The sequence below is a fragment of the Platichthys flesus genome, chromosome 11 (genome assembly GCF_949316205.1).
Source record: "Platichthys flesus chromosome 11, fPlaFle2.1, whole genome shotgun sequence".
Lineage (NCBI taxonomy): Eukaryota > Metazoa > Chordata > Actinopteri > Pleuronectiformes > Pleuronectidae > Platichthys > Platichthys flesus.
The window spans coordinates 3,605,710-3,617,641 of NC_084955.1; the positions used below are offsets into that span (position 1 = coordinate 3,605,710).

The 11,932-nt window shown below is 40.3% G+C and overlaps 1 protein-coding gene across 2 annotated transcripts in view; it reads right to left on the reverse strand.

Moving 5' to 3' along the window:
• Positions 1-11,647, reverse strand: part of bckdhb (branched chain keto acid dehydrogenase E1 subunit beta) — a 105,415-nt gene extending 93,768 nt beyond the window's left edge. The window contains exons 1-5 of one of the 2 annotated variants that reach the window (XM_062398828.1): positions 11,406-11,647; positions 10,390-10,467; positions 7,746-7,814; positions 4,562-4,695; positions 1,250-1,405 (exon numbers count right to left, since the gene is read on the reverse strand). In XM_062398828.1, coding sequence (XP_062254812.1) covers positions 1,250-1,405; positions 4,562-4,695; positions 7,746-7,814; positions 10,390-10,467; positions 11,406-11,640 — 672 coding nt within the window. In that variant the 5' untranslated portion in view covers positions 11,641-11,647. The remainder of the gene's footprint in view (positions 1-1,249; positions 1,406-4,561; positions 4,696-7,745; positions 7,815-10,389; positions 10,468-11,405) is intronic. The other variant, XM_062398827.1, reaches the window with a different exon arrangement.
• Between the last annotated feature and the right edge of the window lie 285 nt (positions 11,648-11,932).

Below are 11,932 nucleotides of genomic sequence, written 5' to 3' on the forward strand. Positions count from 1 at the left end.
AACAGGATGAGTAGTGAGGAGCCAAATTACTGCTGCCAGCCAACAAAGACAGATGTGGTGGTGGAGGAAATGCTATTTTGGGAATAATTGTCATTGCGGGATTAGACACTAGTTTTCATTTAACCAGCCTATTTTTTTCCTGCTGGAATTTCAATTTCTATTTCTCAACAAACAGACTTGTTAAACTCTGAAGCCAGAGTATTTTTTTACCTGCATTATTTTTTGGATTATGGGAGGTAATAAAAGATGAAGATACACACAATAAATATATCATAATATCGATTGTATTGTGTTACATTGTACAGTATTGTACAAACCATCAAATTATTATTATTTCTATATATAGGAGTAACAGCATTCTATTGTACTGTACTGCAGTCATACTATAGATATTTAATCTGCATCTTATATATCCTGAACCATATTGATGTATTGTTACCCATTTAATACATCACATAAATCCCCCCTAAACTATACAGTTTCATTATCTAGATGGTGGTGGCCTGCCACAATTTCAAAAAGAAACCAGTTTCTTTTACACTTCTCATAACAACATAAGAGACCTTTAACTTGGTGTGTGCATTGGTATTTGCCATGTGCTTGCTCGCTACCGCAGGTTTGAGCTACTGTGAGCTGTGCTCATGATATAGTCCATAATTTTCTTTCTGTCCATGCAGACAGTCAGACCGGATAGCTGCAGTTGTGGCATCAATGTAGTTCTCTCTGATGTGATCATTTATTTTTCACTCTTAAGTCTGTGTACCTTTTACTTTGAATCTATGTGCATGCACACCTTTTGCTGCCATAGCTTGATTAATTCTGTGGGAATCGCTGGTATATGTGGCCTGCATGATCAAGGATGCATAATAGTTTCAATGAAGGTTAAATTAACAAAAAAAATGAAACTTCAATCTGCACTATAGATTGTATATAACATCTCTGCACACCACCTCTAGCACAAAAGCAACACAAAAGTGACCGTATACTGAAGGCCCGTTTTAGGAGGACTCACTAATGCATTTTTCACAGGCCAGGCTAACAGCCCATTCCAAACTGGCCCTGCACTACAATAACTAATAATAAATCTGGCCTGCAAATATGTTATCAGTCCATTTCATAAACTGTAATGTTCTGCCAGTGTACTTTTGAATATGTATTGGGGTAAGACGTGACACTGCAAAAGTGCTCAAACAAGAAAGACAAAGGAAAGAAATACAAGTGAGAATTTGAATTGAACTGCATGTCTGACCTTGACGCCGGGGCAGTGGGCGAAGAAGGCCTCTGGGCTTTGAGAGTGGTAAAGTGATCCGTGGCCCACACACCCCCACGGAGCCCGAATGGTGAGGCTGCCGCAGTCGAACAGGTTGCCAGAACGGTAGCGGTACTTGGCTGCTTCATTGACTATCTGGAAAGACACCAAAGTGATTCAGGTTATAAGAACAATGCAGGAGGTTTCAATGTGCAAAAAGACAATAAAAACATTCTAACATCATAGAGTGAAGTTTCAGTGTTTCCCATTAAATCTGTTTATTTGTCCAAACACAGCTTCAAAATTAACACATTTTTCTTATAATAACATAAGAGATATCCAATTTGGTGTGTGCAGCTCCTTTGCAGCATGCTCACCAGCTGTGCTTTGCTATGGCCAATTATGTTTTCACCATCCACACAGTCCTCGTACTTTCAGCTGCAGTTATTCTGTCACACAAGACCTTTTCACTCTGCCGTCTGTGTTCCTGTTTCTCTGAATTGTTTGTGTTTGAGTGACCTACTTGCACGTTCACCCCAGTTACCACTATAGATTTAAATAATACTGTGGAAAATGCTGGGTGATTTAACCATTAGTCAAGTTGAGTTATTAAGAGATAATGTCCAATTTCTTTTAGCTACTTCTACAGTTTCTGGTATCTAGTCTTTCCTCCCTGAAAATCAGGTAAGCTATTAATTCAGGTTTTATATTTCTCTAAGGTCAGTTTGGACGGCATTATTTTAAGTGAGAGCACAGAAAGAGAGCGGGGAGCCCACTCAAGGCCTGAAACCAGAACAAAAGCACTGTATCCAAAGCATCACAGCACCAGTCTGTTAGAGACCAGCTGCATTTTCACAAACTTTCTGTTTTATTTTACCTTGATGTAGCAGGGGCTCACATTCATATGACAATAGTGTCAACAAGTATGGATGGTACAGCAATGCTACCCACTGTCGTGCTTAGCCTGTTGATGCCACATTAATCGTCCTTCTTTCAGTTAGTTGCTACGGAAATTCTCCAGTTGCTTCAGCCAGCTGAGCCTACTAATAACAACTAGGGGGCTGGCCCTCACTGTAAAGGACCTAAATAACATGTATTTCAATATAATGTATTTCAAAGACATTTTCTGAATTCTTTGTTTATTTTGTCCGTTCAGATCCACTGTTTGAATTTGATGCATATATTTTGAAATGGTGTTGAAGGTAGGAGAAATAGTATACTTTTATTTTTGAAAAGGTAGTTCCGGTAAACAAAAGATAATCAATAAAATATTTGTTCAGCATCTGGCTGATAAGGGCACAAGGTTTGTGGATATTTTGTTTCTTATTGTATTTAGTATAGACTGAATATAAAATGTGCAACTGCAGTTTTGCTGCTCACTTGTGTTATAAATCTGTGCTCTGCATTAGGGCAAGGCATATCAACTTAGTATCAGATCGTAGCATAATGTATTAAGCATAATAACACTGTGGATTAGAGACACCTGTTGTAGCATTTTTCAGTTTGCAGCTTTGTTTACAAGCTTTTACAGGCTGTTTTTATCTTCAGCTGTTTAATATGCTGTTTTTAAAACAGTTATGTTACTTTAGGTCACAATGCATGTTGATGGGATTTCGTTTGTCTCAGGACTGACAAAAACATGGGTGTTTTTCGGCCCTTTTGTTTTTTCCATCCTTTTACTATTTGGGCATTTTCCAATACAGTTTTCATTATGTAGTGGGTGATGCAAAGAGAATGTATCATGTTGCCATGGAGTCTGCGAGTTAGTCAGGGGCCTTCTTTGCTAAAGGGAAAAGAAAGATGGAAATATGATGATCATATGGCATGCTTTGATTAGGTGCTCCTCCTTGAGCTACAAGAGAGAACAGGAAAAACTGATATAACTGGAAAACTAAACATGTGCTGATTCTCTATGATTTCTGAAGATTCAACATGTTAAAATTAAGTCTTTAAGATAGGGCTGCTCGATTATGGAAAAAATCAAAATCACGATTATTTAAACGATTATTATTGTGGGCCCTTATTCTGAAGTCTATGCCCTATTTTTTTAGTCACTTCCGGTTCTGGTAAACACAGATGACGTCTGCTAGTCTTATTCCTCCGTGAAACCAGGATATCGGTGCCCGGTTATTCAAACCCTTAATGATGGCAACCCTAGCACTCTATGACCAACTGACCGGTGCGGAGAAATGCGGGTCCGGTCTGACCGGTCTTAACAGTCAGGCGGGAGCGCGGTTGAGAATAGCGGTGCGCGGGGCGTCCGCTATATGGTGTGCTGCTGCCCTCCCTGTTTTTCCACTCGTGCTGTTTTTTTCACCGCCGGTCACCACACACAACTTGTCTCCTTCACTTTACTGCTGGTTGAGAGTGAGAGCCAGTCAGCAGGGCCACTGAATGCTTTGGAGGAAGGACTGAATTGCGCATGCGGGTCTCTTTTGAAAAAAATGTCAAATAATCGTTTCAACTCGATGACCCCATAATCGTAATCACGATTAAATTTCGATTAATCAAGCAGCCCTACTTTAAGACCATTATTAATGCAACTGAAGACCAATTTCACTTCCATACCGATAACAAACAAACAAAATCTAAATTTTACAGAACTATTTGTATATATTGTAACTGTGTGCGTATGAGTGTATGTGTGTATGTTGAGCAGTTTATTGGTTATTTTTTGGCTGCATTTTGTTAAAGCAGTATCAACACAAATCTTTCCCCAAAAACACATTTAAAAGTGAGACTGTGCTCAATGTTACTTATAAAAATATTAGCTTCATTCTCCAATCAATGTTTAAGAGATAGAAAAAAATCAACATTTCAAGGCCTAAAATCTAGATTATTAGATTTTACTCCTTTTAAAGAAACCTTCTTCCTGCAATGTCTTTACGATGTCGGTGCATCCTTGTTTTTCCTGTGTCAGGACACTTAGAAGGAGGAGTTTTATTTCCTCAACCTGCTCCCCATATTCCAACTCTGTGTTTATGAAATACCAGGAAAGTACAAGCGAGTGTGATAGATTGCTAAAAGACAAATTCCTCGGTGAGCCGTTTCAAACTTAAACATGAAGTTCTGGTCTTGTTCCGACGCTGTAGTAGACTTTGACAGTGTGTCATTAGCCTTGTTTCACGGAACACATTTGAAATTGTCTTTTCAGGGACAGCACTGGTGTAACTTATTAAAATAATGAAAAAATGTGCTCATCTAAATGGAATGAAGTCATTTTCAATTCCATAGATTGTACCTGCACCTATTACAACAAGCCAACGTGTGTGGTGTGAAGAGTGTTGACCAACCACAGGAGCAAACTTTTACCTGGTCAAAAGCAGGATAAATGTAGTCAGCAAACTGGATCTCAGCGATGGCCGTGGCACCAGCGACGGCTGCACCAATACCAAATCCCACAATACCCTGCTCACAGAGGGGAGTGTTGAAGACTCTGTCCTTGCCTGGAGAGAGAACAGAAGAAAACAGAAAACACTCACCTGAAAGTTAGGATGAAGGCTAATATCTTTTTTTACACAGCTTAAATTTGATCTGGTTAGTTTTGATTTCACATTGCAATTTAGAAAGATGAAGAGTTTTGACATAGGTATGTCTTGTCGTCATCTGCCTATACTTGTCATTGATTGGTTTGTCGACAGTCGTACGTCTGACCTCTGACTGTTGTCCATTCAGCTACTGTATTAGCTAACTTTTTGGAATAAAGAGCATAACATGTTTTTATCTTTCCATTTAAATGGAGAAATGATTCAACCTGTTTTCTCCATTGTAACTGTAATATCAAATTTTCCACATCTACCATTTAACGCAGTCAAAACTTCCTGAAATTGGTCAGAAAGTTCGAACTCTTCAAAAAGGAGGAAGGAAACTAGTGGCTACTTATCTTTGAATCAACAGAAAACTTCAGTTTCAAAGTTTAAAGTGAGATAACGGAATGGGATAATTTATTTGGCACCACTTACCACCAATTGCAGAGGGTGTCAACAGAACAGAAGAAGGTCCATGCTGCACACTTACGCGATGAGATTGCAAAGATTACCCTAACTTAAAATGCCATGCAGTCCTAAAATAAATTAAGTGACAAGCGGATGACACCTCTTAGGCTGTAGTCAACCGGGCCTGTAATGTAAACAAAACCCTTATGAGGGCAAAACACACACACACAAAGATCTATTTTTCAATCTCAATCCTATAACATTGCAAAGAACCACAAGAGTGGGTGTCTAAATTTGATCAAAGTGTGTTATTTTTGCTCTCATCTTTGTGTATTTGCTAATCCAGTTTTATGCTGTTTGGATTTTTTTTTGGTCTTAGCAGTGAAAACTGTGCCATGCTCTGTGCTCACAAAGTTCAATCAGCGACCACAGCACAGCGAACCCTTCGAGGAATGAACAATTAAGTGATCAAAATGTAGTGCCGTTCTACTCAGAATGAACCAGTGTCACACACGCGGTTCATGTGAAAGGGAGGGTAAATACAAACAAGCACTTAATCAACTCATGACTAATAGTACAACCAATAGATGTTGCATACAACACAATGTTTAACTGTGAAATGTACTGTTGACTTGATGTTTGTGCCTCAGTTGTTTACATGTTTGGGTAACCTTTATAGTCGGTGCCACGTGACACATGCTCTGCTTTAAGTGCAAATATCGCTAAACACATTAGTGCGAGGGAGAGTCGCTCACATCACAGAGTCAACATGTCCTGCGTTTTTCAGGGAAACACTCAGAAGTAGCCAGTAACCGGTGACGAATGCATCCGCCTTGTAATATAAAAGCCACTTATGTAATGTGCAACCTGCATTAACCTCTGCTGTGTACAATGGCTGCGGGTGGCAAGAGGTGTGCAGGGCCCCTTTGAAGGGTGAGGGGGATCAAAACAGCTTAGCATCCGTCACTGCTCGCAAGGATGAGATGGAAAATAATGATCCCTCTACAAAAGGTCAACACGTCTGACGTCAATGAAAACAAAAGGCAAGGCCAGCTACCGTAGATGGATTTGAGATTCCTTGCCAACAAACCACAGAAAATAAGCCAAAACAAGAATAATCTGTCTATAAAATAAAAAGATTTCAATTTCTGTCATTTTACAGTTTCTAAATTATGTTTTGTGTCACATTCATTTAGTTGAAGAGACACCTATAATTTTCAAATTATAGGTGTCTTACTGCTCCCAAGTCAGTAACATTTCCAGTGTTGGGAAGGATACTTTCAAAATGTATTCCGTTACAGAATACATGCCCAACCAATTTGAGCAACGTATTCTGAATACTTGGATTACTTCCACATTGAATTGCATTTTATAAGTGTTGGAATGCGGCGTTGTTATAGTCAGTGGAGCAGCAGCAGTTTAAGCTCTGTGTCCGCGGATGCGGCGGGCCAGCTGGATGCGCTGGAAGGGCAGCTTGCTCCGTAGATTCCCGTTCATGTCCGGGTGGTCGTGCAGCGGTATGGAGGCGCCGGGCCTCAGCAGAAACACCCCCATGCTGAACACCTACGTCTCGCAGATGTGTATGTAGGTGACCGGGGGGCTCCCCGCCGCCCGGCTTGCTTTTACGGGAAGCCGGGGGAGGACAGCAGCCCAGAGCCCTACTCTCTTTCGCACGTTTTAGAAAATCGCGTTTTATCATATCACGATTTTTTCGCAAATGCAATTAATCGTACAGCCCTAGCCTGAACAGTACCGAAGTGTACTTTGTGTTTGTTTGATTCGCTTGAGCTTTCACGGGCCACGTACACACACATGTACACACACTATGATGTGGTGTTGTTGTGTTGTCTGTGGTTTATGTTTATGTATTTGGGTACTTTAATATTTTTTATTCTAACTTGAAATTTCAGACTGAATAACTCTTTTGAATGAAGTTCATTGCTATTTGAAAAGGTGTACAGTGATAATGCTATGATATTACCATTGCACCAGCAGTTTTAAATGGTTTCACATTGATGATAATATCATTTTTCGCAATTATTTCTGGGATAAAATACGTACAACAAAATGTGTTATTGTGACAGGCCTACCTGAATACATTTTTAATAATGCACCAAGTTAGAGGTATCCCTGTTCAGTTTAAAGCTTTAGTTCTGAGAATTTCTTTCATATCCAGGCAAAATTTCGATTTAAATCTGAAATATCCTACGAGAATCGATTTTCAAACAAATCAAATGAAAATTTGAAATTACCATTGCAGATAAAAGGTGTATTATTTCGACACTAAAAGACGCCGTGAAAAATTGTGGGTTCACCTAAATTAGGAGGTGGTGCAATTAAATGAAACCAAAGTAAAAGTTAGTCTGGAGCACTGCATTGCCTTGTAAGAGGAGGTGGTGAGACTGCTCAGCCCTGGGCTGCCACCTAGTGGAAATATTCATGTAAATCAGACCAAAGAACAGGTTGCTGACTGTTACCCACTGTGATGGCAACTCAGTGAATTAGGGGTGGTGGTGGTGTGAGTGGGTGGTAGTGGTCAAACCGTGAAAGAAACTTCTTACCATATTTGTCTCTCAGACCAACTGTGCAACGGAATACTCCACCGAAGGCAACATCTTCCCCAAAGATGACTGCAGATAAACACAAAACACAGTCTGTTATGAAGATGCATTTTCCTCAACACACAAGAGCTGAATATGGAAAAATATTCAGTAGGCAAAAAATATTAAGAAAGTCCTGCCTGTAGCTCTCTGATTGGCACTCGACAGACTTGGCAAAGTAAACAAACCCAGTAACTTGTGTCTCGTGTTCCTGGAGTTGTCAGGCTAGGCAGGAAGTTTGTTCAATAATATAAAACCCTTTTGTATTCCCATTCAAATTTTTTTGAAACAATATCCACATTTTTACTCAACTTAGAAATAAAGGAGTTTTCATTTAATGATCATAGAGGTTTATGCTGTGACCTGAGGAGCACATAATCGCACGCCGGGTCTACACAACACGCCAGAGCAGCCCCATATTTTAAATATTTGATATTCTATTTTAAACTATTTTATTCAAATTTTGTCTTTTTTTTTTAATTCTCGAGCATTGTTAGAAGAGAGCCTGTGACTCAAGCATTTCATTGCCAGCGACTGCTTAATTGTTATCTCTGTGCATTTGATAATAAAACTATTGAATCTTGAATTCTCAAGCGCGCAGGCACCTTGGCTGTTCGCATGGGAGGCGCATTTCTCCGCGCTAGTCAACGTGCGATTCTGCTTTCTCCGCTTGTTGTATTAAATCCGCTCCATGTAGGGGTACGAGGGTAAATGATGATGGTCATTATAGCCCCCCCCCCCCCCCCCCCCTCTCTTTCTATCTGCTTGTGTGCTTGTAGTGGATGGGCAGAGGGGGACATTTAATTATGTGACAAAGTATGGGATGCATGTTTGATCATTTATACAGTGTGTTTCCTAGCGCGAAACGCTCGAGGAAAGCAGAAAAATAGACTCAAAGCAGAACCATCGGTGCAGGGCGCGAGGTGCCCGAGGCGTGGTGCATCACATCGCAACCATGTGAACGGCACAAATGTTTAACATGGGGGTGGATAGGAGGCGCCGCGCAATTCCACGTGCTGTGTAAACCCGGCAATATATGGTCAAAATAAATGATTAAATCAAACGTACAATTTTATAACTGGAGTCTCCCCCCCAGGCTGATAGGTTCATGTTTATTTTAGAGGAACTGCTACAACGACCGCCATGATGACAAATGTGTTAATGGTCAGATTTTGTTTGCGTCACTTTCAGCCTTAATTCTTATTTTGTGTTTTATGGACTACCTGACAAGGTTAACCATTAGGCAAAAAGTTAGTTTAGATTAAAACAAGTTTATATTACAACCAGCTTGCATTTGTTTTCTGGTTTTAGATTGTTTTAATTTCTATCTATTCATCAAAGTGAACCATGTAGCATCTCACACCCTTAAAATAAATGTCAGACCAAATCCAGGTGGTGGTAGTCAGTGATTTCCAAGTCAGCTGATCACATGGTTCCATGTGTTTAGACATTGAACTGCTCTGATGTCACCTTGATAAGCTTTCATCGCAATTTAAGGCAGATTTTCACACAGTTTTGCAGATCATTTTAAATCAGACAGATTTCATTTTCCTAGCTTGTTGTGCAGTGTACAGAGGGGTGAGTCAAGCCATCAGATGCTCTTGACCACTCAATGGACAGTCAGATGAATTTCTAACTAGGCAGTACAGACCCTCAACGCTGATGTACATCCACTTTACGACATGAGACATTTGACCTAAAGGCAACTGAGTATTTATAGATGCCACCAGCTAATTGCTACAGTAGGCCTACATCAGCATATACCATGTTTGAAAGAAAGGATGATAGTGAGGAAACCAGACAGGAGGGTCATGATAGCAGCCATACTGAACTAGTTATATTCGCCACTGGTAATGACCACAGATGCTGATGATTTCACCTTTGTCTCAGACTTCAAAAACTGGACAACTCTAAGTCCTACAATATCCATGAACCAGTTACAGATGCTATAGAGAATAAGCTAGCCAGAGATGCAAATAGGAGGAGCAGCTAATTTAACATGAAGCTGAAGCGTCCGGTGTGAACCCGGCATTAGTAAATAACTCACAAAGCGTTGCTTAGCATACGTCACATACTACGTTGCTCTGATTGGTTGTAGGTCTATCCAATTGAGCGAAGAGGAATTTTATTTCCTGGTCAGTTGAAACACGCCCCATAATCACAGCCCAATGGAGCGGTCTCAGACTCACATTCTGACTAGAATTGTGAGTCTGACAACGTCAGGCTAAAGTTGACCCACAATACAGAAGCAAATTAATTTCAGCTACAGATATCTCAACAGGTGTGGACCTTCACATGTTAAACAAAGATCAATTTAGATTATAATGCAGGGGTTCATCTTAACTGTTAATTAACTTATAACTATTTTGACAATAAATAAATTTTCTGGATTGAGTTTGTGCAATATGAGGACTTGGTGCTTTCCTCTGGTCACGCTAAACACATAAAACACTTGTAACCTATGATTTATGAGGCAAACCCGGAGGACAGTTTTCCCTGGAATTTGAGATAATTTACAGACAAACAGCTAGCAAGACATTGAATGATGCATGACTTAGTGAAACAACAGGGTAAAAAAGTTCCACTTCTTCTCATAGGATCCTACCTGCTGTAGGATCGCTGGCGAGGGTGTTGTCCAAGGCACTTGTAACTGCCTGGAACATGTTCATCTTGGTTGTTGGTCCTGAAAGTTTCAAAATGAATAAATAAGTAGAAGGAACATAATATTTTGAATAACTTGACACGAGCGACAGCTCATAATCAATCACACAATCAGAAGTGACCATACCAGTTGTTTCAGGTAAGAAACTACATTCCAGAAACTTGACAATGACTTAAAACGATGGATCAAACACTTGTTACGGCAAAGGAACACATAATATTCAGAATGAATCTTTTTGTCAAATGTGTGGGTGTGAGTGCTAACATCCAATTCAAATTTAGTGGAGGATAAACAGTTAACTTATTTGGACCTGCCTAACTCTAAGAGATATGGATACTGAGGAAGAAAATGATTTACATAATTTATCTCCTGGTACTTTCTTTAAGCACCCAGATCCCGGATTTAATTCCCTTATGTGACACTAAGGTTTACGCTGAGACAAACTCTCTTCCTTTCCAATAGATATCAGGTACCTGTGGAAAAACACAATCAACTTTCCCAGGAAACTGACCTGAGAGAAAACATGCCTACATGTGTATTAGGTTTCCAAGAACCCAGCAGTGAATGGAACTCATCTCAACGAGCATCAGCATTTGGACTTGAAGGTGTTTTTATTCTTCCACACTAACGTTCTCTACTGAGAGTTATATATTTGAAGAGGTCTTTGCTACACTCGTGCTTTAGTAACAAAGCAACACCGGGTGACGTGTTCAATCTGCTGAATACCAACATTTCAGTAAATATACCTACTTCATCTCCGAGTCTACAGCAACAACCTTGTCTATTCCGGTTCAACCACACAGACACCGCAAATACAACTGTCATTAAACCACACTATGTTCATAACGCTGTTGAGTCATTAGCCCTCATTATTGATAAACTACCGAAACTTCCAGTGCAACACAACTCGCTCACGTTAACGGTAGCTAGCGTTAGCCGGCTAGCAGCTAGCCCCTCACCATGGTTAGTGGAGACGGGGTCAGGCTGGTAGGTGAAGTGCGCTGCGTGTCGCCTCTGTGTCTTCATGCGGGGGATGCAGCTCGGTGACACCGTGAGCAGCGAGGCCCCGACAGAGCTGTGAGCCCCGCTGACGGCCCCGAGGAGGGGAAGTTTCGAGCTAGAGCCTCGGAGGAAAAACCGTGCGGCGGCCGCCATGACTGTTGGTGTTGGTGTTTGTGAGCAGGAAGGGCACATGCATTCAATTCCTGAGATCGTCTAGAGGAGTCTAAACACCACTCAGACTTAAAAATAACATATTCGGGTACCAGGCGACTTCCGGGTTATTTGACCTGACACACTGTGTCCGCTAGTAATACTTCAGTGCACATCCAGGTGTGATAGCGTTGCATTTGCATTAAACAATAATATATTGAGTTATATATCTTTTGCTATTTAAAACGTTATTAAAGTAATTAACACCAATATGTCTTATCTTAGAATATGGTGATAAACTCATTTTATCATGTAGAAATGTGGAAAAATAGAT